The sequence below is a fragment of the Balaenoptera physalus genome, assembly GCF_965194825.1.
Source record: "Balaenoptera physalus genome assembly, chromosome: 20".
NCBI classification, from domain to species: Eukaryota; Metazoa; Chordata; class Mammalia; order Artiodactyla; family Balaenopteridae; genus Balaenoptera; species Balaenoptera physalus.
Window position 1 is genome coordinate 23,508,582 of NC_138901.1, and position 27,392 is coordinate 23,535,973.

Genomic DNA, 27,392 nt, shown 5'->3' on the forward strand with positions numbered 1-27,392 from the left:
AGACGGGGTGCATAGACGCGGTGCACAGACGCCCGTCCGCAGACGCGCTTGCACAGACGTTCGTGCGCAGGCGCGCGGGCGCAGACGCCCGTGCGCTATCGCGCGAGCGCAGACGGCCCTGCGCGCCACCGCACACGCGGTGCGCAGACGCCCGTACGCACGGGCGCGTGCGCAGATGCCCGTGCGCAGGCGCGCGTGAGCAGACGCGGTGCGCACGCGCGCGTGCGCAGATGCGTTGCGAGGCACGAGTGCGCAGACGCCCGGGCGCAGGCGCGCGGGCGCAGGCGCCGTCCTCTTGCGCACCGAGCCGCGCACGAGCGGTAACGGTCGGATGGTGCCGTTGGTAACGTTTGTGGTTCCCATCGTGGGTGACAAAACCTTGCGGGTGTGGGAGCTGAGCTCTGGACCCACGGCCGAGGCCTTGTAAGTGAGCCGAGCCGGGGCGGAGGGAGGGCTGGAGGAAGCCACCTCGCGCTTAAGTAACTGGGCGCCCCGGGGTACTGCTTCAGCACCTCATCTGCCTGTGGTCTCCGCTGAGAGGAATCTTAGTTCTAGAGCCGACCTGAGCAGTCAGCTCGCCCCCACAGATTTTTGAGAGCTAGTTCCCAGCAGACGGCATTGCCTCCTCATGCTTCTCGAAGCTTAGGATTTCAGAGGGAAACCTGTTCCTGAAATGAGAAGTGTTTGGAGTTGCAGGATCACCACAGTTGCTTGCGGCGAAGGGCTGGGGGAATAGAAGGGAACGGGCGGTTTGGCTTCCTGGGCGTGAAATTGCCTGCACTTACTTAGCATGGGACCACCCTACGGCATTCTCTGTTCACAGTCTTCTCCCAGTTTGGCCTTCAGTATTCGGTCCGAGTCTTCCCAAACGCAGCAGTGGCCGGTCCTGTGTTCTATGCCATCATCAAGGTTTAGTCAGCAAGGGATGCCCACAGAGCCCAAAAGGCATGCGACCAGAAGCAGCTTTTTCAGGCATCTCCAGTGAAGGTGGGTCCAAATGTGGAATTCCTCGCTCTACTGGGATGAAGTGCTGAATTTAAAACTAATAGGCCATCGGGAATTCCCTGGCCGTCCAGTGGTTAGGACTCTGCACTTTCACTGCTGAGGGCCCGGGTTCAATCCCTGGTCCGGGAACTAAGATCCTGGGGTAGGGGTGGGGGGTGGGGGTGGGGGGGAAAGGCCAGCGTTTGTACAGCACTGTGGTGTACAGAATGCTCTCAGATGCACTGCTCCACTGATCCCCCAGTTCCCCAGTTCTTTCTTTTTTTTTTTTAGATGAAGAAACTCGAACTCAGGATGGTTAAGTGACTTACTTAAGGTTCATGACAGTAAATGTGGAAACTAGAGGCCAAACCCACACTTAACTGATGTTAAACACCATGTCATTTTATGCTGCCCCTTAATTTAAGAAATCTTCACAAGAGTCTTCCTTATATTTACTTTTATGTGGATTTTAAATCTGTGAGGTTGACAAGTTGTTTTTTTAATTAATTAATTAATTAATTAATTAATTAATTAATTAATTAATTTTTGGCTGCGTTGGGTCTTGTTGCTGCACGCCGGCTTTGTCTAGTTGCCGCGAGCGGGGATTGCTGTTCGTTGCGGTGCGTGGGCTTCTCATCGCGATGGCTTCTCTTGTTGCGGAGCACGGGTTCTAGGCACGCGGGCTTCAGTAGTTGTGGCTCACGGGCTCTAGAGCACAGGCTCAGTAGTTGTGGCACACGGGCTTAGTTGCTCTGCGGCATGTGGGATCTTCCCGGACCAGGGATCGAACCCGTGTCCCCTGCATTGGCAGGCGGACTCTTAACCACTGTGCCACCCGGGAAGTCCCGAGCTTGACAAACTTTTGTCAGATGTAACATAAAGGAGGCTTCGTCATCATCATCACTCTGAAACTGCCTATTCAGAACTCCCTTCAGATTCCAGAAAATGGTTAAAATATTCTTTAATGCATTGTAGAAACCTTATTCCATATTAACATGCCATCCAATTTTACTTCCCCAGAATTAACATTTCATTATGTGCCTCCATTTAGCCATCATTCCTTTTTCAAGGACCTTTTCACTTTCTCTGACTACGTGAGTGAGGCTTCGATTTCGCAGACCTTTCACTTTAGAATTGTGTGTCTTCTCTGATTGGCTTCCTGCTCTGGCTACTTCCTACTGACCTTGCTGCCTATTCTCACCCATATTTCTTTACTCACTGATTTCACCTTTATTGAATCTGAGAACTCTCCTCAGATGTGACTCCAGGTGCACTACCTCGCACTTCTGTACCCTGTTTAACACCCTCTTCAATCCTGGCTGTACTCCCTGGGATTGAAATGATTTCATGTCAGACATTCTTTAATTTGCGGACCCTGCGACCATTTCACATAACCACTCAGATATTACGGATGGTCCTGGAAAGATTATGAGACAGTTATTTGGTATCAGTTGTGAGTAATGAGTTCTTTTCTTACATGGGACATTAAGACCATACCATAAGCTTAGGTTCTGAGATTTTCACAGCATAAAGCCCGTCACTGATAGAGTAATGAGGAAAATGTTCTACAAGTCACTATAGAGTTGAGAGGAAAGGGCATTCGTATTAGATTTCTTTATTTAATGCAGAGCCTTAGTTTACTACCCACACCCCCGACATTGTTACCTACTTTAATTATGCGTTCTCTTTAAATTTTATTTATTTATTTATTTGGTTGCACCGGGTCTTAGTTGCAGCAGGCGGGCTCCTTAGTTGTGGCTCACGGGCTCCCCAGTTGTGGCACGTGGGCTCCCCAGTTGCAGCAGGCAGGCTCCTTTAGTTGTGGCTCGCAGGCTCCTTAACTGTGGCGTGCAAACTCTTAGTTGCAGCATGCACGTGAGACCTAGTTCCCTGACCAGGGATCGAACCCGGGCCCCCTGCATTGGGAGCACGGAGTCTTAACCACTGCACCAGCAGGGAAGTTCCAATTATGTCTTCTTTTATTCATTAGCAGGTGTACATACTTCTTATCTTTTTTCCCCTGTGTTTTTTATAAATACAGACAAGAGAGTAACATCTTCAAATAAAATGAAGGAAAGGCCTAATGTATCTGAGTTTTTCTCAGTAGCACGAAGGGAAATGTTTGCCAGCAAGAACTGTGGCAAGGTTATCCCAGAAGTCAACTGTCTCTACTACCCTGGGGCTCAGAGCCCTTCTGAAGCTTCCTAATTGTCCAGGACAGCTCCATTATGACTCACCGTACAGGGCCTAGCCTCCCTGTTTTAAATGTTGCGACACTCAACATTTAAAAATTAGTCTTCATTTCTCCTTTGCAGCAGGCAGCTTCAGTTGGAGAAAGTAATTTCATTTTCTTACGTACTCATTCATTCACTCAGTCAACAGACCATCACTCCTCTATTATATGCCAAGATCTATGCTTGTTTCTGGTAACAAGGAAAGAATAATATATGGTTCCTTCAAGCACTTAAGGAGCTCATACACTAGTGACGGAGGAAGATGCACAAACACATCAATAAAGAATTAACAACGCTTTGACTTTATTTGTATTCATTTGAATTTTTATGACTGTATTTCTATACTACACCCTGTTCAAAATGGAAATAGACATTTAAGAAAGAACTAGTGATGTAAAAAATCCACAGTAATATGTAAGTTATTTAGAGAGCTAAGACTGGAAATATTTGCACTCTCAAAGAAGCTTGTTAATGCAGGTGAACCTCTAATTCTTTTGGTTGCTTTATTTACATTTATAGAGGTATACGTATTCCCTCTTCTAACAGGGGTTAGTAACTTGGGGAGGGGGTGCTACAGATTAAGGTCCTAATTCAGTGGCAGGTCTATCTTACCTCCTCTTCAGGTCATATTCTCAAGCAGGAGCTACAGGATGAGATGACTAAAACAGTTCACTTCCTTTGCTTACCCCCAGCCCCGTAATAGGCTTCTGCTGGGCTTCCTTGGTTGCTTTCATCATCACTTTCACTACCAGAGGTCAGGGAACCTTCCGGTTAATCAGGGGCCCTGGAAATGATGCAGAAAAGTACTGACTTAAAAATAATAAATAACATTTACTTAGGGCTCACTGTGAACTCATTGCTTAAAATGTCCTACTTAATCTTCACAACCACTCTATGAAATTGGTATTGATAAATCTCAGGTATATCCAAAATAAGTCTCTATGTAGGCTTGTGATATTTTTAGGTCTTTTATGTCTTTAGGGTCGTCTCGGCACCAGACATAAGGCGGTTCGACATAATACGCTTGCCCTGAACAGCTCCAGATGCCAAGAATTGGCAAATTACTACTTTGGTTTCAATGGGTGGTCAAAAAGGATCATCAGGGTAAACTCTGTAGATTTTCTGTGACTAACCAGACTCCTTTCAACATTGAACTTCTAGACTTTAGAGAGAAGAATAGAACAGGGCTATGGGGAGGAGATGTGAGAGGCTTCCACATGGAAGTATCTGAGCATTGGCCTGCCACCTAGAATTAGTGATAATCTCAATGACTTGGATGGTGGTGTCCATAATTTTCTCCAGTATTTGTATGGTATATAATAAAAAAGTGTTGTCTATATTTAGTCATTCATTTGCAAGTCTCACTTGACTTTGAAGCTATAGCATACCTAAACTATTACCTGGGATTGCTGGAGTTTAGTTTTTATCTCTAACAGCAGAATATTTTGAAGTCTAGCCTTTAATTCAAAATCCTAACAGCTTCAGGATCTTTCTACCCTTGAAGAAAGGGAAAATGAAGATATTGTGACACCACTTCAGAAGCAAAGCCTGAAGTTCTTCTGTGCTTTAGAGGTGGCGTTGCCCTCCCACGAGTGCAGGAGTCCTGCAGCTGGCATGGCTGAGGAACCTTTGGATAAGTTGGAGGAAGGTCTGTTTTCCAGTATGTGTGTGTGTGGGGAGGTGAGGGAGTGGGATTTCTCTTTTTTCCTTTCTTTCTGAAACTCAACTTTTAGATACATCATCACCTTGGCTAAGCAACTAAAGCCCTGGGCAGAATTTTTCTGCCTGACAATATAGGTTTTTATCTTAGGCAATACCTGACAGCACCTTAAACTTTAGAATTTTAGAACTGACTGCCTGCCAAGAAGCTTAGGAGGAGGGAAAATTAGTTAGTTTTTTTTTTTTTTTTTTTGGTTAATAATTTGTTTTGTGCTAAAATAGTCCCTCAAATACAGATGTCTTCTGGCCTTCAGTTATCCCAACAAAATCATTGTCTAAAGATTGAAATAAACTCTTGTGTAAATGTTCAGTCCTTTGCCTCCTATAGAGGGGCCTGAGCGGAAGAAGTAAATGTAGATCCCTAGAAAGGGGATTCCGACTGGTACTGAGTTTTTTCCTAGAATCCATGGCACTTGGGCTTAGGGTTTTACGTCAGAGGCAGGGCTGTTCGCGAATGGAGTGGAGGAGGCTCCACCATCCACCTGAGTGGGTGATGGTTGAGGAGAGGCCAGATCATCTGCACTACCACCAAGTCTATCTCACTGTATGAATCCAGCCCTTTACGCACAGGAGAGCAGGGTCTGTAGCAGTGTAGCCTCAGCTTGTCCTTTTGAAATCTGTGAGTAACATGAGATTTGTGCCACGTTCTTGGTTTGCATTTCCCATCGAGTATTTTAGGAACTTCCAGAATAGATCTGAGCAGTAAAAATGTGCCATGCCAGGGTATACCTACAACAGAGACATTCAACCGTACCCCAGTGTTGTGCCTGCCCTTAATCACTAAGATAATGATCTAAGAATGACAGATGCATTTTTAGTTTTAAACACATAACCTAGAAATCAGTTATTCAGATAGGCATTTTAAATTCATCTGTTTTGGTTGGATTTAGGGTCATTATCATTCCTTATGAAAAGGAAGGTAACCCAGAAGCTTGCTATTCAGAAGGCTGTGACAGATGCATTCCGGAAACTGCTGATTGTGGTTTTAGGTAAGACCTTTTTTTTTTTCAGTACTCACTCAAAGTTCATTAAAATAAATGTCCTGTGATATGTCCTTTAGTTGTAGTAAAAGTAGCTCTTATATACTTTACTTTTAACTTTTCTCTCTTTGAATATCATTCACAGGCACAGACTCAACTTCTTATATAATGATAATAACTTTTTCTTACTGATGTTCAAGTATTCACAACTTAGCTACTAGTAGCAGCTTTAAGATGACTCTTTGTCCTTTCAGCATTATCCTAGAGAATTTCTTTTTTTTTTTCACACACAGACACACACACACACACACACACACACACTGTATTTTATTTTTACAAGAGATAAATAGACTGACACCAAGCATTGTAAAATGGATGACCACAACAAAAGCAACAATGATTGCAATTACCAAACACGAAACACACTCATCCTATGTCATAATATTGACATTCAGTCCAGTAATCCTCCACTGTAACAGCTCCTTTACTTTGCAGTGAAAATTGATTTCTATATTCTTTACCTCTGAGTCCTTGTGGAATTTTTTCTTTTTAATTCAAACAGAAAGTCACAAAAATTATACTCATCCTCATCAGTTCACTCAGTGCCATGTAATTAATTTTTTTTTTCATCTTGATCTTTTGTTAGCACTTTTATGAGTTCATCAGCTTTCCATTAGAGTTCTGAAAATGCTTATTCATTCAGTTCAGCAGTACAGTTCCCAGAAACCTGTACTTGTCAGAGTCTTTTCTATGAATTCCTTGAAGATGAAACCCTTTTCTTTCTTTTTTTTATTGAAACCCTTTTATAGGAACATATTTGCAAAAGCATCAGAGTACACCCAGAACTGTCTGTAACTGACAAAAGACTTAAAAATGACCACGGATAAAAAAGATTTGATGAAAGTTCATAATAGTGCAGTTGACAATGAAATTTAGTTTTTTCTGAGATATACATTTTAAAGTAATAACTAGAATTATGACTTATAACATGATACCAGGACATATAAGATTTTTAGAAATTTCACGTAATGTCTGAAACATTTATATTAACATATTTCCATACAGATAACCCAATGAAAGTTTAGTATTAGTTGTTTTGTTTGTTTGTTTGTTTATCCTGCAGGTTCTTATTAGTCATCAGTTTTATACAAATCAGTGTATACATGCCAATCCCAATCGTCCAATTCAGCACACCACCATCCCCACCCCACCGCAGTTTTTCCCCCTTGGTGTCCATATGCCTGTTCTCTACATCTGTGTCTCAGCTTCTGCCCTGCAAACCGGCTCGTCTGTACCATTTTTCTAGGTTCCACATACATGCCTTAATATAGGATATTTGTTTTTCTCTTTCTGACTTACTTCACTCTGTATGACAGTCTCTAGATCCATCCACGTCTCAACAAATGACTCAATTTCGTTCCTTTTTATGGCTGAGTAATATTCCATTGTATATATGTACCACATCTTCTTTAACCATTCATCTGTCAATGGGCATTTAGGTTGCTTCCATGTCCTGGCTACTGTAAATAGTGCGGCAATGAACATTGGGGTGCATGTGTCTTTTTGAATTACGGTTTTCTCTGGGTATATGCCCAGTAGTGGGATTGTTGGGTCATATGGTAAATCTATTTTTAGTTTTTTAAGGAACCTCCATACTGTTCTCCATAGTGGCTGTATCAATTTACATTCCCACCAACAGTGCAAGGGGTTCCCCTTTCTCCACACCCTCTCCAGCATTTGCTGTTTGTAGATTTTCTGATGATGCCCATTCTAACTGGTGTGAGGTGATACCTCATTGTAGTTTTGATTTGCAGTTCTCTAATAATTAGTGATGTTGAGCATCTTTTCATGTGCTTCTTGGCCATCTGTATGTCTTCTTTGGAGAAATGTCTATTTAGGTCTTCTGCCCATTTTTGGATTGGGTTGTTTGTTTCTTTAATATTGAGCTGAATGAGCTGTTTATATATTTTGGAGATTAATCCTTTGTCCGTTGATTCGTTTGCAAATATCTTCTCCCATTCTGAGGGTTGTCTTTTCGTCTTGTTTATGGTTTCCTTTGCTGTGCAAAAGCTTTGAAGTTTCATTAGGTCCCATTTGTTAATTTTTGTTTTTATTTCCATTACTCTAGGAGGTGGATCAAAAAAGATCTTGCTGTGATTTATGTCAGAGAGTGTTCTTCCTATGTTTTCCTCTAAGAGTTTTATAGTGTCCGGTCTTACATTTAGGTCTCGAATCCATTTTGAGTTCATTTTTGTGTATGGTGTTAGGGAGTGTTCTAATTTCATTCTTTTACATGTAGCTGTCCAGTTTTCCCAGCACTACTTATTGAAGAGACTGTCTTTCCTCCATTGTATATCTTTGCCTCCTTTGTCATAGATGAGTTGACCATAGGTGCGTGGGTTTATCTCTGGGCTTTCTATCTTGTTCCATTGATCTATGTTTCTGTTTTTGTGCCAGTACCATATTGTCTTGATGACTGTAGCTTTGTAGTGTAGTCTGAAGTCAGGGAGTCTGATTCCTCCAGCTCTGTTTTTTTCCCTCAAGACTGCTTTGGCTATTCGGGGTCTTTTGTGTCTCCATACAAATTTTAAGATGATTTGTTCTAGTTCTGTAAAAAATGCCATTGGTAATTTGATAGGGATTGCATTGAATCTGTAGATTGCTTTGGGTAGTATAGTCATTTTCACAATATTGATTCTTCCAATCCAAGAACATGGTATATCTCTCCATCTGTTGGTATCATCTTTAATTTCTTTCATCAGTGTCTTATACTTTTCTGCGTACAGGTCTTTTGTCTCCCTAGGTAGGTTTATTCCTAGGTATTTTATTCTTTTTGTTGCAGTGGTAAATGGGAGTGTTTCCATAATTTCTCTTTCAGATTGTTCATCATTAGTGTATAGGAATGCAAGAGATTTCTGTGCATTAATTTTGGATCCTGCAACTTTACCAAATTCATTGATTAGCTCTAGTAGTTTTCTGGTGGCATCTTTAGGATTCCCTATGTATAATATCATGCCATCTGCAAACAGTGACAGTTTTACTTCTTCTTTTCCAATTTGTATTCTTTTTATTTCTGTTTCTTCTGTGATTGCCGTGGCTAGGACTTCCAAAACTATGTTGAATAATAGTGGTGAGAGTGGACATCCTTGTCTCGTTCCTGATCTTAGAGGAAATGCTTCCAGTTTATCACCATTGAGAATGATGTTTGCCATGGGTTTGTCGTACATGGCCTTTTTTATGTTGAGGTAGGTTCCCTCTATGCCCACTTTCTGGAGAGTTTTTATCATAAATGGGTGTTGAACTTTGTCAAAGGCTTTTTCTGCATCTATTGAGATGATCATAAGTGTTTTATTCTTCAATTTGTTAATATGGTGTATCACATTGATTGATTTGCGTATATTGAAGAATCCTTGCATCCCTGGGATAAATCCCACTTGATCGTGGTGTATGATCCTTTTAATGTGTTGTTGGATTCTGTTTGCTAGTATTTTGTTGAGGATTTGTGCATCTATATTCATCAGCGATATTGGTCTGTAATTTTCTTTTTTTGTAGTATCTTTGTCTGGTTTTGGTATCAGGGTGATGGTGGCCTCATAGAATGAGTTTGGGAGTGTTCCTTCGTCTGCAGTTTTTTGGAAGAGTTTGAGAAGGATGGGTGTTACCTCTTCTCTAAATGTTTGATAGAGTTCACCTGTGAAGCCATCTGGTCCTGGACTTTTGTTTGTTGGAAGATTTTTAATCACAGTTTCAATTTCATTACTTGTGATTGGTCTGTTCATGTTTTCTGTTTCTTCCTGGTTCAGTCTTGGAAGGTTATACCTTTCTAAGAATTTGTCCATTTCTTCCAGGTTGTCCATTTTATTGGCATAGAGTTGCTTGTAGTAGTCTCTTAGGATGCTTTGTATTTCTGCGGTGTCTGTGGTAACTTCTCCTTTTTCATTTCTACTTTTATTGATTTGAGTCCTCTCCCTCTTTTTCTTGATGAGTCTGGCTAATGGCTTATCAATTTTGTTTATCTTCTCAAAAAACCAGCTTTTAGTTTTATTGATCTTTGCTATTGTTTTCTTTGTTTCTATTTCATGTATTTCCGCTCTGATCTTTATGATTTCTTTCCTTCTGCTAACTTTGGGTTTTGTTTGTTCTTCTTTCTCTAGTTCCTTTAGGTGTAAGGTTAGATTGTTTACTTGAGATTTTTCTTATTTCTTTAGGTAGGCTTGTATAGCTATAAGCTTCCGTCTTAAAACTGCTTTTGCTGCATCCCATAGGTTTTGGATCGTCGTGTTTTCATTGTCATTTGTCTGTAGGAATTTTTTGATTTCCTCCTTGATTTCTTCAGTGATCTCTTGGTTATTTAGTAACCTCCACGAGAGGCTGTTTCATCTTCAGGAGAAGAGACGTCTCAGGAAAATCCTTTTCCAGAATTACTTTCTTTTTCAGGCCTTTCTACAGAAAACACTACTTCAGAAAACAATACAGCACAAAATGTTTCTGAAGAAATTATTTCTACAGGAAACTCTACTCTCCCAGGAGGAACCGGCCCTGGAAACACTACCCATAGGAGCGTCTCCACTGCACATTCTACTGTTGCTGCAGACAACAGTATGCCAGGTGTTTAACACACCAACGAAACACAATGGGAGTAGCACAACACGGGCACTGAATTATCCTCTAAGCCCACAGGCTTCACATTCCCAGGGCTCACATCCCCGGGTGATCAAGTTGAAACTCAGCTAAAGCAGCAGCTGCGGTCCCTCATCCCCAACAATGTCACGCGAAGGCTCATTTCGCATGTTATCCAGACGTTGAAAATAGACTGCTCGGAGACCCACGTGCAGCTGGCCTGTGCCAACCTCATCTCTAGAACAGGCCTCCTGATGAAGCTTCTCAGCAAGCAGCAAGAAGTAAAGGTGTCCAAAGCGGAAGGGGATACGGACCAGTGGAAAAGTGACAACTCTGTCAGTGAGAGCACAGAAGCCCAGAGTGAGCAGAAAGAGCAGGAGTCAAGTGAGGTGAGGAGAACCCCTGAAACATGGGACCTGGACTTTTACTCAGTTTAGGACATGCCATGAACGTGCCCAGGCAGGAATACCACGGGCTCCTAGTCTGTATCGTATCTTCAGCCGTGAAACTGGCTAAGACAGTGATCTCCCACTTGGCTCATTTAGAGAGTGTGCCACTATTCCTAGGGTAGACGAGAAGAGGACATAACACAAGACAACTAAATTGTAGATAAATAAATTGTAGAAGAAAAGGCTAATGATAAGATTAATAACATTAAATTTAGCTTGTTCTTATAGAAGCTACTCGCCTGAAAGGATTGGGTTTTATAGTAGTTTAAGAATAGTTAGCTATTGTTTAGAATAGGTTTAAGAAGAGTTAGCTTTCATCCCTTGTATCTCCTTGTTTTTAAAAAATTGTTATTTATTTTTTTAGCTCACAAAAGAAGTTCCAGGATGTGGCTGTAACAACAAACTCATCTTGGCAATATCTGTAACTGTAGTAGTGACGATTTTGGTTACAATTCTGTGTCTCATTGAGGTAAGGACAATAATTCATTCAGATTCAGAACCCACAAACTGAGAATCAAAGCCACCTTTCCACCTACTACTACTTGATTCTTCTCTTTAGTCATGAGGACTGAGATACACTTTGTTCTTTTCTGAAAAGTATATTCCCAGGATTTTTTGTTTCCTTTTTTCTTTTTTGGCTGCATTGGGTCTTCATTGCGGTGCACGGGCTTCTCATTGCGGTGGCTTCTCTTGTTGTGGAGTACGGGCTCTAGACACGCGGGCTCAGAAGTTGTGGCACACGGACTTAGTTGCTCCACAGCATGTGGGACTTTCCGAGACCAGGGATGGGACCCGTGTTCCGTGCACTGGCAGGCAGATTCTTAACCACTGAACCACCAGGGAAGTCCCAATTCCAGTATTCTTAATCTTTTGTGTAGATCCATATTCCAAACAAGTGTCATTTTCCTTCTGCTTAAAAATACTTCTTTTACCATTTCTTACAGTGAAAGTCTACTAGTAATGAATTCTTTCAGCTTTTGTATGTCTGAGATAGTCTTTATTTTGCTTTTGTTTGGACAGATCTGGGTATAGAATTCTAGCTTGATAGAATTCAATGCAGTACTTTAAAGGTGTTATTCCACTGAGTTCTCCTTTACATTGTTTCCAACAAGAATTCTGCTGTCATTGTTATCTTTCTTCCTCTGTACGTAGTGTATAGTTTTTTCCTCTGGCTACTTTTAAATTTTTCTCTTTATTGCTGGTTTTGAGCAATTTGATTATTTTTTGTGCCTTGGTGTAGTTTTGTCCATGTTTCTTATGCCTAAAGTTCATTGATCTTCTTGACTTTGTGGGTTTATAGTGTTTACCAATTTGGAAAAGTGTTGGCTATTATTTCTTCAAATTTTTGTATTTCTCCTCTCCTGCATGGACTCTAAGTACCCGTGTATTAGTCCACTTGAAGTTGTTGCACAACTCACTGAGGCTCTATTCATTTTTGTTGTTGTTTTGTTTTGTTACTCTTTTTGTTTCATTTTGGATAGTTTCTATTACTATGCCTTAATGTTCACTGACCCTTTCTTCTGCAGTGTCTAATCTGCCATTAACCTCGTTCAATGTCTTTTTGATTTAGACATTGTTTTTAATCTCTAGAAGCGCAATTTGGGTCTGTTTTACATTTTCCATGCCTATACTTAACATTTTCAGTGTTTATTCTGGGTTTTTTAACATATGAAATGCAGTTGTAATAACTTTTCTTCATGTATAATAACTTTTTAAATGTTCTTTTCTGCCAATTCTAACATCTGTATGGATTATGGGTTAGTTTTGATTGATTGCCTTTTCTCCTCAGTATGGGTCATATTTTCCTACTTCTTTGCATGCTTGGCAATTTTTCATATGATCCCAGATATTGTGAGGTTTAGTTTATTGTGTGCTAATATATATATATATATGTATTCCTGTAAAATGCTTGGGCTTTGTTTTGGGTGAAATTAAGTTACTGAGAACAGTTTTATTCTTTTAGGTCTAGTGTGTAAGATTCGTTGGGTAGGAGTCCAAGTAGCCTTTAGCCTGGAGCTCACTATATGCAACTACGGAGACAAGTCCTTTCTGAGTATCATGAGGTTTTGCAGTCTGACTTGTAGGCTGGAACAGGTACTATTCCTACAACCCTGTGTGATATCCAGTTATTCTTATTATTAATCCTTTCATGTGGTTCTTTTCCTGGCATCAGGGAATTCCTCACACAAATGTACTGACCAATACTTTGTTGAATTCTCAAGAGATCCCTCTGCATATCTCCAGAGTTCTTTGTCTGTGCACTTCTTTTCTGTCTGATACTCTGCTTTGTGAACTCTAGTTACGTTGGTTTTCCCAGACTCTCAGCTCCATTTCCTCAGTCAGGGAGTCCACCAGTCTCTGCCTGGACTTCTCTTCCCTTTACCATGACCTGGAAACTCTCTCAGAGAAGTAAGGTAGGGCAATTAGAGGGATCACTTCATTTATTTCCCATCTCCTGGAGATCACTGAACTTTATTGCCTGAGGTCCAGTTTCTTGAAAACTGTTGTTTCATATGTCCTGTCTGATGTTTTCATTGTTTCAGGTGAGAGGTCAAATTGGTCCTTGTTACTTCATCTTGGCCAGAAGCCAATAACATAGTTTAAGTCTGTTTTGTTTTGATACAGGGTCCAGTTAAAGATTAGGCATTGCATGTCATGTCTTTGTTTCCTTTAATCTAGAATATTTCCCTACTATTTTTTTTGATGTTTTATGACATTGGCATTTTTGAAGAGTCTAAGCCAGTTGTCTTGTAAATTGCCCCACAATCTGGATTTGTCTGTTTCCTCATTAGATTCAAAGTAAACATTTTGGGGAAGAATACTATATAGGTGATGTATTCTTCATACTTCATCACTTCAGGTGGCCCAGTGCTAAGTTTGATCACTTGACTAAGGTGGTATGTTGCATATCTCTCCATTGTAAAGTTATTTTTCCCCTTGGTAATTGATAAATAATATGTGGGGTGATACGTTGGGATCAGTGAAGATCCTACTTTCAAACAACTCTTCACCCAACTGTGCATCAATGATAATCCTTGTCTGAATCGATTATTACATTGATAGTTGCAAAATGACACTTTCCTAATTCTGTCATTCCTTTTGCATTTATTAGCTGACATTATTCTATAAAGAAGAGCCCCCCCCACTTTTCATTTTGAGTATCATTATGAACTCATGTGCTTTTTTAAAAATTAACTATGTTATACCTTATTATAATGATAATGTTATTCTTTGGAATGTTCCTTTTGTCCAGATTTGGCCAATGCGATCTCTGTTATTGTTTAACCACACGATGCTTTTTTCTTACTAGAATGATTTCTAATATATTACTACTCACAAATAGGAACTGAGAAAAGGACTCCAGAAGGTGCGGTCTTATTCAGACTCTTCTTAGAAGTCCGCCTTCTTCCTGTGTACTCTCAACCCCAAGTGAGGCTTTCGGGTTGGAAGGAGATACTTCTGAATTAAACTACAGATCAATGTCACCCAATTCTAATCCCTATTCCCTTTTTTCTAGGCATACCATACCTACTGCCATCCTAATCCTTCTGCTGGGCACCTCTCTTCTCCTCTTTGTTTATTTACAACAGTCAAGAGCAGCAATTGGCCAACCGGCCGCTATCCAGTTCTCCAGTCCATATGCCCCAAGAACTCCTTTTTGCACTGGTCTGTGGTGGCCTTGGCCTACCTCTTCTACCTACTCAAGTAACTCTTTTACCACGAATTTAATTACCTGTGTTTCCCTTTATAGGGTCTTACCTAGCCGTATGGCCTGCTGCCTCTGCCAATTTAAAAACACTATTGAGGTTGTCTGTAAGACAGTCAAGCTGCGTTGTGACAGTGAATGCCTGACAGACGTCACACGTTGTGGTGAGTCTCAATTGCGGGATAATAAATTTTTAAATTTTAATTTAATTTTTTAATAATTTTTATTTTTAATCAATGATGATAAATTTTCAAATTAATGATGTAATTGCATTATTTTAATTCATTCATTCAGCGTTCCAGCTCCCTACGTTTCTAAGAACTACCCCCTTGCTAAAAATCAGATTCTTGGTTACATTGTTAAGCTAATAAGAGCTCAGGTACATAGTTAGCTTAATAATGTAACTGATCCGCATACATAAAGGAACAAGAGAAAGGCATGGAAGGGGGAAGGGAATTCACATTAATGGCCACATATCCTATGCTGTGCTCTCTGCAAATGAGAACTTATTCGTAGAGTGCATCACAGTTTGTAAACTGATCTTATATACATTAGGTCTCAACTACCCTTTGTCTTCTAGGACAGGTGTAAATATATTTTTGTTTCTTTTATTTGTTTCTGCAATTTTATAAAGAGTACAAGTGATGCTGTTTTATGTCCTATTGGGAGCCTGAGAGTTTCTGGTTCCATAACCAGAAGCTGCTACCTAGCCCTTCTAATGGATGGGAGAGCTAGTTTATTCTTAGACTGTCCAGCTCTGAACTTCTTCTGAATCTCAAGCTTTTCTATCCACAAAACACTCAGGGGCTTTCAACTATTTTTCTATATATTAGATTTATTGGCACTAACTTGATGACTTCCAAAACGTGCTTTCCTGCCCAGGTAGCTTGAATACAGGTCTCTTTCAGTGATCTAGAGCACGTCATATATAATAACACTTTGCTACTTCTATAAAGACAATATTGCTGATTTTTCAACACAATTTTTTTATTGGCCGTGCCACACAGCTTGTGGGATCTTAGTTCCCCAACCAGGGATTGACCGCGGGCCACAGCAGGGAAAGTGCTGGGTCCTAACCACTAGACCACCAGGGAACTGCCCCAAACAATTTTTTGACTAATTATATTACTCCCTTCTCGCCCAGAAGTGTACAGAAAAGGCATTTTTCAACTCCTTTTACAGGCGAGGAAAAACAAAATCAGAGGTGTTAAGTGCTATGACCCTAGGGCCCCGATCTCCTGTCCCCGTTTTGGGGCTCTCTGCAAGCCCATGCTCCTCCTTTCTCATGACCCTTCCCTCCTCCTTTGACCCTGACCAAAAATACTTCTAATCCTTTTGGAAGAGAAGCCCAGCTACACAATGGTACACATTACCTTCACACAGTTATAAGCTTTGGATGGTTCCCCAAGTAAAGCTGGAAATATTAGAAGTAAAATGAAATGAAAGCAAAGTAGCCATCTGACACAAGTTGCTTTCTCCCTTCTGCATTTTAGGACCGCAAGTATTATTCCATTGATTTGTTGAACATTCCACGTTGACAAACAATCTGGCAACTCTCGTAACATATACCCTAGATCCCTGCCCAAATTTTAGCAAAGAGCCACGGCGGACATAGTGTTTTTTTCTGTATAGAGCCTTCTGTTATGGCGGCTGGGATATATGGAAGCAGGGACTGAGCAAAGGACTTGGTGGGTGGGTGGAGAAGAGAATGTCCAGGTGACCACCTGTTAGCGGCGGTTGTTGTCGTGGACATCTGTGATAGTGGCAAGAACACAAGCACACTGAAGAGGTGGAGAGAGGAAGCCTCACACTCCTCTGCCTCTGAGGCAGGACAGGATGGGGTATGTGAATGTGAGGAGTCACAGTAGATCTGCAGAGAGTCCAGCTGAGATGGGGAGTATTTGTCTTCCAGCCTTGGCTTTTCTTGAGTACTGGCCCCTGGGAACCAGTGGAGTAATCCTGAATATAGTTACTATATTTCACGCTACAGAATTTTCTGAGTAGATAGCCACTTTTTCAAGAGATACCTTTTTCACATTTTGTTGTTGCCAGTCATAGGCTTAAGTGTGGGTTTCTTTTTCTCCTAAGTGGCACTCAAACGTTGACTGATTCCTAATTTATTTGGCTGTGGCCTGACAAAAAGCTGTCCCATCAGTCTTCAATGATCAAAAACAGTCTCCTCTTTTTTGAGAGATGAAGAAACATCTCTAGGGAATGCAGAAGGATCGTTGATGAAGGTGTTACAAGCGTGGAAGAAGAACAACAGCCCCGAGCCGACTATTGAGTCAGAGAGGGCATCCTCAGATAAAAGTGCTGTCAGCTTGTCAGGCTTCATGAATGAGCAGCTGGACTTTAATAATACCAGTGATATTATCAGGGCACGAAATTACATACTGCCTTATATCTCAGAGGGAAATCTAGGACATGTGGAATCAACATTATTACCATTCCTTCAAGTTCTTTTTTCAAATACACAAGATGGAGATATGCCGCTGGGCCTTTTGAAAAACAATACAAGGAGCCCTTCTGTTAAACGTGTACGCAACAATTCAACTAATAAAAATAGATTGAGGAAACTCCATTTTCTGGAAAATTGGTTAGATGCAGAAACTCAAGAAAAAATGGATGAGGTGAAAAAGGAAGAAAAACCTGCCACGCGTACACGTTCCAACCTTTTAAGTGCCATGTATAAACGCTACATCTTTCAAAAGAAGTTGGTAACTGCCCAACCACAGAAAGACAGCCTAGCAAAGACTAAGAGTACAGAGGAAAAGCTGCTGAGAGTGAACAGGGTCCTCAAGGGCCCGAGGGGCCTACAGAAGATGCACCTCCAAGCAGTGGGAGATGAGAGCGTCATGAGGAAACAGAATGCCCAGCCATCTATGGCGAGCACTGCCGAAGAAAGAAGGCTCAGGAGGCCATCCCCAAGAAAGCTGAATCAGCTACTCATGGTGCAGAGGCCCAGGAAGCTGGTGGGAAAGTCCTCCAATGCAGAGTCTTCATTCATAAAGGAACACAAGGCAGCAGGTTCCTCTACCCTGAAACAGTACTTCAAGGGCAGGCCTTCTGCCTCCATCCCTCCAAAATCCCCACCTGAGGTTAAAAGCAAATCAAAAGACTTATCCAACACTATACTTGTTTTAGAAGATGCAAAGGCTAGAGTTAGAAATATTAAGGATTTTGAACTAATCTCACATTCTGGGAAAAAATACATCTTCCATAAAATTAGGACTCATCGGGTCCACAGAAAACCCAAAGTCAAAAGGAGTCGAAAGTTCAGAAAGAAAAGTTCACCCAATAGAATGATGCTTGCAAGCCCTCCGTTCTCTGTAGGGAGGAGTCTCATAAATTCCCCTCCGCGAGAGGCTGTTTCATCTTCAGGAGAAGTGACTTCTCAGGGAAATCCTTTTCCAGAATTATTTTCTCTTTCAGACCCTTCGATAGAAAACACTACTTCAGAAAACAATACTGCACAAAATGTTTCTGAAGAAATTATTTCTACAGGAAACTCTAGTCTGCCAGGAGGAACCAGCCCTGGAAACACTACCCATAGGAACGTCTCCACTGCACATTCTACTGTTGCTGCAGACAACAGTATGCCAACTGTTCAACACACCAACGAAACACAATGGGAGTAGCACAACACGGGCACTGAATTATCCTCTAAGCCCACAGGCTTCACATTCCCAGGGCTCACATCCCCGGGTGATCAAGTTGAAACTCAGCTAAAGCAGCAGCTGCGGTCCCTCATCCCCAACAATGACATGCGAAGGCTCATTTCTCATGTTATCCAGACGTTGAAAATAGACTGCTCGGAGACCCACGTGCAGCTGGCCTGTGCCAACCTCATCTCTAGAACAGGCCTCCTGATGAAGCTTCTCAGCAAGCAGCAAGAAGTAAAGGTGTCCAAAGCGGAATGGGATACGGACCAGTGGAAAAGTGACAACTCTGTCAGTGAGAGCACAGAAGCCCAGAGTGAGCAGAAAGAGCAGGAGTCAAGTGAGGTGAGGAGAACCCCTGAAACATGGGACCTGGACTTTTACTCAGTTTAGGACATGCCATGAACGTGCCCAGGCAGGAATACCACGGGCTCCTAGTCTGTATCGTATCTTCAGCCGTGAAACTGGCTAAGACAGTGATCTCCCACTTGGCTCATTTAGAGAGTGTGCCACTATTCCTAGGGTAGACGAGAAGAGGACATAACACAAGACAACTAAATTGTAGATAAATAAATTGTAGAAGAAAAGGCTAATGATAAGATTAATAACATTAAATTTAGCTTGTTCTTATAGAAGCTACTCGCCTGAAAGGATTGGGTTTTATAGTAGTTTAAGAATAGTTAGCTATTGTTTAGAATAGGTTTAAGAAGAGTTAGCTTTCATCCCTTGTATCTCCTTGTTTTTAAAAAATTGTTATTTATTTTTTTAGCTCACAAAAGAAGTTCCAGGATGTGGCTGTAACAACAAACTCATCTTGGCAATATCTGTAACTGTAGTAGTGACGATTTTGGTTACAATTCTGTGTCTCATTGAGGTAAGGACAATAATTCATTCAGATTCAGAACCCACAAACTGAGAATCAAAGCCACCTTTCCACCTACTACTACTTGATTCTTCTCTTTAGTCATGAGGACTGAGATACACTTTGTTCTTTTCTGAAAAGTATATTCCCAGGATTTTTTGTTTCCTTTTTTCTTTTTTGGCTGCGTTGGGTCTTCATTGTGGTGTGTGGGCTTCTCATTGCGGTGGCTTCTCTTGTTGTGGAGTACGGGCTCTAGACGCGCGGTCTCAGGAGTTGTGGCGCACGGACTTAGTTGCTCCGCAGCATGTGGGACCTTCCCAGACCAAGGATCGAACCCGTGTCCCCTGCACTGGCAGGCGGATTCTCAACCATTGTGCCCCCAGGGAAGTCCCCACCGGATTTTTAAAGGAACTCCACTGCCAGGAGATCTCTATGGAATTGGATCCATGATAACAAGCCATTGGACTATTTTGACAAGTTAAGTTTATAAGAAGGCCAGAGTTGACGTGATAGTAAAATTTCTTCAACTCAAAAAACTATGCTGATTTGATGTACTCACCTGTCACTCTCAGTCTACTGTTGATTTCTTTCCTTGTTGGCTGAAGTGATGAGAGGTATACGATCTCCATACTCAGGGAGCTATCAGTCACCCTGGGAGGGCTAAAAGGACATGCCTAAAAGATAAAAGTATGATCTCATCAATTCCTTAGGTTTACTTAGCAGCTTTCTTCTCCAGTGTATTAGGAATTGTGTAGATAGGTTCCATTAAAACACTGCAAGTAAAATCCTGCCGCAGGCTACTCTAAAGTATGTCATATTTATAGTAGCCTATTCCTGGAGCTAGCCTGTTTACCTTTTGGTCAGTTACATAATGGTTTGTCACTTTTCCCAACAGGCAGTTGCTAACATTAAAAGAGTGATTTTAATAAGCTGGCAACCTTGATTCTACCCTACCAGTCCAACCTGCTTTATTTACCTTTTCTCTTGTTATGGCAGCCCTCCATTGCAGCCAAAGCAGCTCCTCCCTATACGCTAGTTACACCACACCCATTCCTACTTTTGTCTGTGCCTTTGCCCATCTAAATTTCCTTGATTTTGCTTTGCCTGTGGAGGTCCTATGAATCTCTCAAAAGCCAACTCAAGTTCAGATATCTTTCTTCATAAAGCCTTCCCTGAATACTCCAGCCCTCCTGATCCTAGTCCTGTGAGGTTTGTCACCATTTCTTAGGGGCCATAGCAAAGCAGTCGCCTCCCCTCAGAACTCACCAAAGTGGTAAGCAGTTTTTAAAAAGGCAGCCCCCCAAGAGAGAAACACCAAGGTTAGCACATCATGGAGCTGAGCAGAGACGTGTAAGGACTAATGGCTTCCTGGCCTATCAGACTTGAATAAAACCTGACATGATGTACTAACTTCTAAAGAGAAATGTGTCTATCTGCAGGAGGGTTGGTCAGTAGTGAAAGCATAGAAAAGGTGAGGAGAGACCAACATGGGCAGCGCCCGTCCTCACATTGCCCGAGAGTAGAGATGGCACCTTAGGCAGCAGAACTGAAGAGTCAGGCCCACTAGCCAGGCTGTGCCTGTTGAGGAGATGGATGGATCCAGCTGCCTCAGGCCTTCCCATTAAATTCTGGATTCAGCTGATTCCTTTTCTAATTCTGTTCTCACCAAGTAGCCTTCGATTGTGTGATTGTGCTTTAGTGTGCCACGGAGGCCTGTCTCCACAGAAGGTAATTCTCTGATTGTGTAGACACGGATGCCCTGTGTGTAGAACAGATGTATTTCTCATTGTCAAGTAATAATTTGGCATTCTGATTTTTGATCAATCCTGTGCTATTGATAAAGTGAGACTGCCACAACAGGAAGACGTGAGTTCTCTGTTGGTGAGGAAGAGTATGATTTCTGAGCCTAGGAGGCTGGGGACTAGCATGGGGTCAGCTTGCTAGTCATTGGCCATTGCCCAGACTGTACCCTCTACATCTCCAGGTGGCATATGGCCTTTTGCTTTTTTAGAATTTCTGTAAAGTCCCCTTTTTATTGTTTCGAACTTCTATGTAGTTTAACCTTGAATTTGTTTTCTTTTGTTTTGGCCTGTGGGATCTTAGTTCGCCAAGTAGCGATTGCACCTGTACCCTCGGCAGTGAAAGCGAGCAGTCCTAACCGTTATTTCCTCTCCCCACTTATTTGATAAGCTCTTTGAGGACAGGGGCCATGCAGTGTTCTTCCTATGGTAGACACTACTGGTGTTCAACGGAAGAGAGGTGAGGCGTTATGTCCATTCCACAGTGAGGAATCAGGCAACCGAATATTTATTTGAAGTAGCATCGAGTCCAGCAATAGACCATGTGTTCTTAAGACTTTTGAAATGTCATGTTTTAATATTCCAGTCAGTGGGAGAAAATGAATAAATGGTGATAGAATAGCTGCCTAACTATTTGGGGGGTAAAGAATAGCAGATCCCCATTTTTCATCTTAAATAAACATATTTCCATAAATGTGAAAAAAGACTACATAAAGGTATTAGAAGAAAATAAAAGCAATATTTTTATAATCTTATTGTGGGAAAGAGCCTTCAGAGCCTGATGCCACAAGCAGAGCCTTTGATATATTCCACCATCTTGTCTGTGACACCAGCTTAGCACTGATTCATGCCAAGTGTAAGATAAAGAGTTATCCATATATTGTCAGATTTAATGCCCACAGTCCTGTGAGGATATTACTATCCCTCCTTCATAGATGAAGGAGATCAATGTAAGGCCCCAGTGGCCAAACCAAAAGCAGAAGCCAGTTTCACCCGACTGCAAAGCTTGTGCTCCCCACTCCACTCTTTTGTCTTGTCTCCTTAGAGACAAAAACACTGGAAAGATTCGAAACACTGGAATTCAATGAAAGCCAGTATTTCTTTACTGTAAAGAGTTTTTTGTTTGTTTGTTTGTTTGCGGGTGGCGGGGTTTGGCCATGCTGTGCAGCTTGCGGGATCTTAGTTCCCTGACCAGGGATTGAAACTCGGGCCGCAGCAGTGAAAGCGCCAAGCCCTAACCACTGGACCACCAGGGAACTCCCAAGAGTTTTATAAGTCAACAAGAAGAAGACAAACAGTCCAGGGAAAAAGGGGGCAAGGGCTGTTCAGAGTAGCAGGTGTGTTGACAGTCTGCCACCATATCTGCCCGTCCTCTCCTCATGGCTCATGTGGGGTGGATTTTGTTAGCCAGGCCTTTGTCACCTCATGACGTACAAATAATCTCTAAAATTTTCTTCAAGTAGTTTTATAATCCGTCTAGAATTTCTTGTATTTGTTTTTTAGTGTGGTTGAGGTAGGGGATCTAACTTTTCCCCCCTACATGAAGATCTAATTGTTTTCAAATCTTTCACTGAATGGTTTATTCTTTCTTCCCTGGTCTAATATACTATCTTCATCTGGACTCTGTTCTGTGATCCAGTTATCTTGTCCTGTACCAGTACCAATATCACACTGCTTAATTCCAGTTGCTCTATAACATATTTTATATCTGGTAGGGCAAGTTCCTACTCTTTGACCTTCTTTTTCATGCATTTCATAACTATTCTTACATATATTCTCTACCAAATGTCAGCTGGCCAGGTTTTATTTTAAAATTATTCTGGATATAAATGGATTGCAGTGAATTTGTAGGTTAATTTGAGGAGAAATGACCTCTTTACAACATTCTAGGAGGATGGTATCTCATGCCATGTAAGTACTTCTTCTTAATGTCCTTCAGAAAAGTTTTAATATTTTCATCACAGAGGTCTTACAAATTTTTGGTTAAGTTTATTCCTAGGTGCTTTATGCATTTTTATTGATATAGTAAATGGGATGTTTCTTCTGTTTTTTAGTGAGTTATTTGTGTTATATGGGAAAGCTATTGAGGCTTATATGTTGATCTCTTGATTTTGTGTGTAGCCATCTTACTCATGTTACTTCCAATACAATTTCGGTTGATTCTTTTGGTCTTTTTAGGTCCCTCATTTCATATGCAAATATGTTTGTCTCTTCCTTTCCAATACTTCGTTTTTCTTACCGTACTGATTAAGACCTCCTCCACAATGATCGATAGTAGCAGTAATGATGGACATCCTACTCTTGTTCTTGACTTTAAAGCAATGCTTAGGTTTCTGCTAGATACTTTTATTTTCTTTTCCTACTTCTAAGAATTTTTATTAGGAATTATCTGTTGAACGTTATCTAAAACAGTCAGTAAAATATATCGCCAGCTGCATGCAAGACCCTAAGGTACTGTGGAAGAGTCAAAGGATTATTAAACAGGGTAGAATTCCTTTCCTTAAAAAAGTTATCATCTCACTGAGTAGATAAGATTTAAAGTAAAAAGGAATGAATAAAGATTTGGAAATAATTGTAATGGATAATCATGATCATGTTTTCTTTCAGAACAGATTTATTCTCATAGAATTGCAAAAGGGGAAGATAAAAAAAAGAAGCAGAAGATAAATATTGGTCTTTTAAAGCAGAATTTTACAACTAGAGGAGAACTTAGAACTCATCTATTTCAATTTCCTCACCAAAGGCAAGAAGAATGTTTAATTACCCTAATGGTTTACCCTAATGTATTTATCAGCAGAATTAGCTTCCCAGCCCAAGCTGAGTTAGAACAGGACTGGCACAGATTCATCTGCTTTCACTAGTCCTTTAAGGAAAGAGGGTGGACGGGGAGAGGTTTTGGTTGTACCTGTTCCTGCTGGCCGGGTGCCTGGTTCCTAGGCATCAGGCCAGGCCAGAGGCCTTCTAGGAGGCTCTGCGGTAGGGAGGGCCACATGGTTGGGGATTTAGGGGCTGGCCTCACTCAAAGCTGACGAAAGGTAGAACCTATGAGTCCCTTCTGTAAAGTGGCGAGAAAACTTCCCTTCTCACCCTACTGTTTTTCAGGCCCCTACTCTCTATTCCCTTTATCCAAACCTCATAGAATTTTAACCGGGAGAAACTTTAGACAGCAGTTTGTCTCTTCCTTTTATAATAAGGAAATGGAGAAAGAGAAAGGGAAAATATCTTGCCCCATGGTCATACTGCTAGTGATTATCAAAAAGAAAAGGGTCCCTTTCCACTGAGGACTTCTCTACTGATCACACTGTGCTTGGGCTGTGAGCTCCGTTTTATGTCACAATTCAGTATACACATACTATATGGGCATAAGTAGTTTCTGAAACTAACTTATTGTGCACTCTGATTTTTTTCTATTCTATTTGTATTCAAAAAGAGTATTTTGTGTTTCCCTGCTGGTCATGGCCTTTAAACTGATATCACAATTCACTGAGACCTCAGTGACAGCCTGCAATATGAAAGTCAGAGAGCTATAGATAATTTTGCTAGTTGGGTTCAGGTGTTTACTTGGTGTGATTCAACTTATAGGATAGGATAGAGCAGCCAGGAAAATAAAAGCACCTTCTCCCCACAGCCACACCCCCAGCAAATGCTGCATGTGCGACTAAGTCCGAAGCAGACTGGTGTGAAGCACATCTAGAGAGTAACGTGTTTCTGCCCAGCGCCGCTGTGCAGTGTTTTCGCTGCACGAGGGCTCTTGGCCAAGGGCCAAGAAAGGTGAACGGGGCTGAAAATCCTGCCTATACTCCACGCTAAGCCACATGCAAAGGTCTCCCCAGAGACACGGGGTGGGGGCCATTTTGGACAGACACAGAGAACTTCAGGAAGGCCAGCATGCATGGGATGATTTTCAAGATCCCGGGTCTGTGGTGATTTTGCTCATTGTGATTATGGACTGAGGTACCCATTTAGTCCTAATAAGACCAGAGATAACACATTGTGAGAGAGATGATAACTGACATGTAACACTAACTGTGTGTGTTTTCCTCTAAGGGGCTTTTTTCGATTTCTGCTGCATAAGAGAAGCTCAGGGGAAAGTGAGAGTCAGGTAAATTTGAGGGGGATATAGTACTGTGGCCAGAGAAAGCAGGGGAGATGCTGAATTAATATTTCCCTTTCTGAGTTCCAGGAGGGCTTTTTCGGGAGAAGGCAGCCACTTTGGCTTAGGGATATGTATAGGCCTCTCAACGCCACACGCAAGGAAAACATGGCACAGAAGCTACACGACAGGGAGTCTTCTGATGAGGATGGGATATTCTATAAGGATGCAGGGTACATGATAGGGGACAATTTAAAATTCTCCTCTAAAATGAGGAAATAATGAAAACTATAATTGTTCCTTTCGAAAGTAAAAGCCTTGGCATTATTCTTCTTACCCCAGGGAAGTCATCAAAGCCCCAGCAGAGAAGCTTCTGGCTGCATATTGGGTTGATGAAGGGGCGGGTGAGGAAAGTGAGACAGCACACGAGACAGCCACAGAGTGAGCCCTGTTCTGCCTCAAGCCACCTGCAAATTTTATTTTCTAATATTGGCTTCTCAGCATTGCTTGCAAAATACTTATTTTTCTCATAGTAAAATGTATAAATTCATAGCCAAGTCTAACCATGTGGTAAGGAATTAAAATGTAAATAGTTGAATATTTATACACCACTAACAAGGGCCTGCAAGAAGAAGCAGAGCTGAAACTAGAATCCCTCATGGTAGCCAGTACTTCCACAAGAGGAAATGTGGGCAAAGGAGGATGAGTAGAAGGATGAAGAGGGGCTTCCCTCCCTTGTTTCCCCAGTATCATCAGTCCCTGGGAACTGGAAAACATACCATCCTCAAGGGACATAGATCATTAAATCAAATAACAATTTATTCTGGTGCTCTCTCTCCTGGTTCATCAAGTACCAGTTATTTACAACATGCTTGACCTCCTGCCCATAGAGGACCATCTACTTCTGGCCCCTCTCGTACGGTCATTGGGGTTGCCAGAATATTTGGATCACTGGGCCTCCCTCCACTGTGGAGCCAAGGCCTGACTTTTCTCCCAAGTTCTCAAACTCATGTACAAATGTGTTCCCTGTCTAGGTAGGGGGTTCTCCACCATTTCAAGCTGGTGGAAAATTCCCATTGGGTTGTTTTTTTTCTTTAAAAAGAAATCCCAACCCTTGGATAACTAGCAGGGAGGTGCCAGAAAGACAGGGTAAAGAAGAATGTGTGAGAGCAGCCATTGCCCAAGACGGCCCTCCTCAGGCCCTGGCCTCTCCTGACCCCACTGCGGGTCAGCTGTGTCCTGCTCGGCTCCCTCCAGCTCAGCCCAGCACCAAACCTACCCACCTCCTGCCTCACCCAGCACAGGCCCAGGGCTGCATGATTCCAAGTGCTTATATAGTGACAGTGCCACCTGCAGAAGATGCAAAGGCTCTTCCACTCCTGCCAAGAAAGTCATTAATCACACTTCTTAAGTCAGTGAGAGTTAAATACATTAATGAGTAAAAGAAATTCTGAATGAACAAGATTTGATAATCTACCAAAATGACCACAGATAAGTGCTGGTGGTTTAGTAATATGAGGTGAAGAACTGTGCAAGCCATGGGGTGATAGCACACGGTCCCCCAGAGGATCAGTGGGCCTGGGAGATGGCCCAGCAGGTTCTGCCGGTTGGGTGGGGTTCCTAGCAAAGTGAACGGCCCATCAGTTCTTCTGAGTTACGAGTTTGCTGATGCTGCATGAGAGACATCTGTTCTCTCAGTGCCTGCCCAAGTCACCTCCCAAAGGTTCTTACTGAGAATGAAAAACAAGTGTTTTTCTCTGGTTGGTGACTTCAGTGAGCCAACAAGTATTTACTGTGTTTCTAAGGCGCACGACTATTACTACTAACAATAGGAAGCAGCAGCAGCTAACATTTACCACTTGCTTGCTTGGTGCCAAGCCCTGGGTTAGGCATCTTATGGTCTTATTTAGCCCAACAGTCCGTGGAAGCATATCTTGTTAGCCTCGTTTGACAGATAGGAAACAGGATTTAAAGAATGTAGGTAACCTGCTCAAGGACCCAAGGCCGCACGTCCAAAAGTGTGAGTTAAGGTTGGAGCCCAGAACTGTTAGACTCCAACAGGGATGCAGAGAAGTATAAGCTGTGTTTGCCACCAAAGAGTTGATAACAATGATAATAATGAGGAGAAGCAGGCAGCTGTTTATTGAGCACCTGCTATGGACCAGGTACAGTACTAGGCACTTTGGTTACACTATTAGGTCACAAGAATGGAAAGTCCCCATGCCCGCTCAAACTCTGTAATGAGTGGGGGTCTGATTTCAGTAAGAGAGGTGGTCACAAAGACAGG

At 41.9% G+C, this 27,392-nt stretch overlaps 2 protein-coding genes and 1 pseudogene across 3 annotated transcripts; all 3 read left to right on the forward strand.

Annotated features, from left to right (window-relative positions):
* Positions 1 to 254: 254 nt before the first annotated feature.
* Positions 255 to 18,337, forward strand: LOC309649839 (leucine-rich repeat-containing protein 37A3-like). Its single transcript, XM_082440369.1, has 3 exons — positions 255 to 423; positions 14,738 to 14,856; positions 16,886 to 18,337. The coding sequence occupies exons 1-3, from the start codon at positions 332 to 334 to the stop codon at positions 18,328 to 18,330; spliced, it is 1,656 nt and encodes a 551-aa protein (XP_082296495.1). The 5' UTR covers positions 255 to 331; the 3' UTR covers positions 18,331 to 18,337.
* On the forward strand, positions 674 to 10,603 carry LOC309651193 (RAD52 motif-containing protein 1-like; annotated as a pseudogene). The gene is made up of 6 exons (XR_014268700.1): positions 674 to 682; positions 790 to 987; positions 4,200 to 4,322; positions 4,698 to 4,866; positions 5,828 to 5,926; positions 10,355 to 10,603. The product of XR_014268700.1 is annotated as an RAD52 motif-containing protein 1-like (transcript).
* Positions 18,334 to 25,668, forward strand: LOC309651226 (leucine-rich repeat-containing protein 37A2-like; the record flags this gene model as incomplete). The annotated part of the gene is made up of 6 exons (XM_082443669.1): positions 18,334 to 18,696; positions 19,121 to 19,225; positions 23,620 to 23,672; positions 25,057 to 25,114; positions 25,196 to 25,338; positions 25,448 to 25,668. Coding segments are annotated over 6 exons (825 nt in total), but the record flags the coding sequence as incomplete, so codon positions are not given.
* Between the last annotated feature and the right edge of the window lie 1,724 nt (positions 25,669 to 27,392).

Excerpts from the sequence above, each read along its gene's own strand:
- LOC309649839 (XM_082440369.1), top strand. The coding sequence starts at position 332 with ATGGTGCCGTTGGTAACGTTTGTGGTTCCCATCGTGGGTGACAAAACC. Across the intron at positions 424-14,737 it reads GGACCCACGGCCGAGGCCTT|GGTCTTACCTAGCCGTATGG; the intron begins GTAAGTGAGCCG and ends TTCCCTTTATAG. Across the intron at positions 14,857-16,885 it reads GACAGACGTCACACGTTGTG|ATGAAGAAACATCTCTAGGG; the intron begins GTGAGTCTCAAT and ends CTTTTTTGAGAG.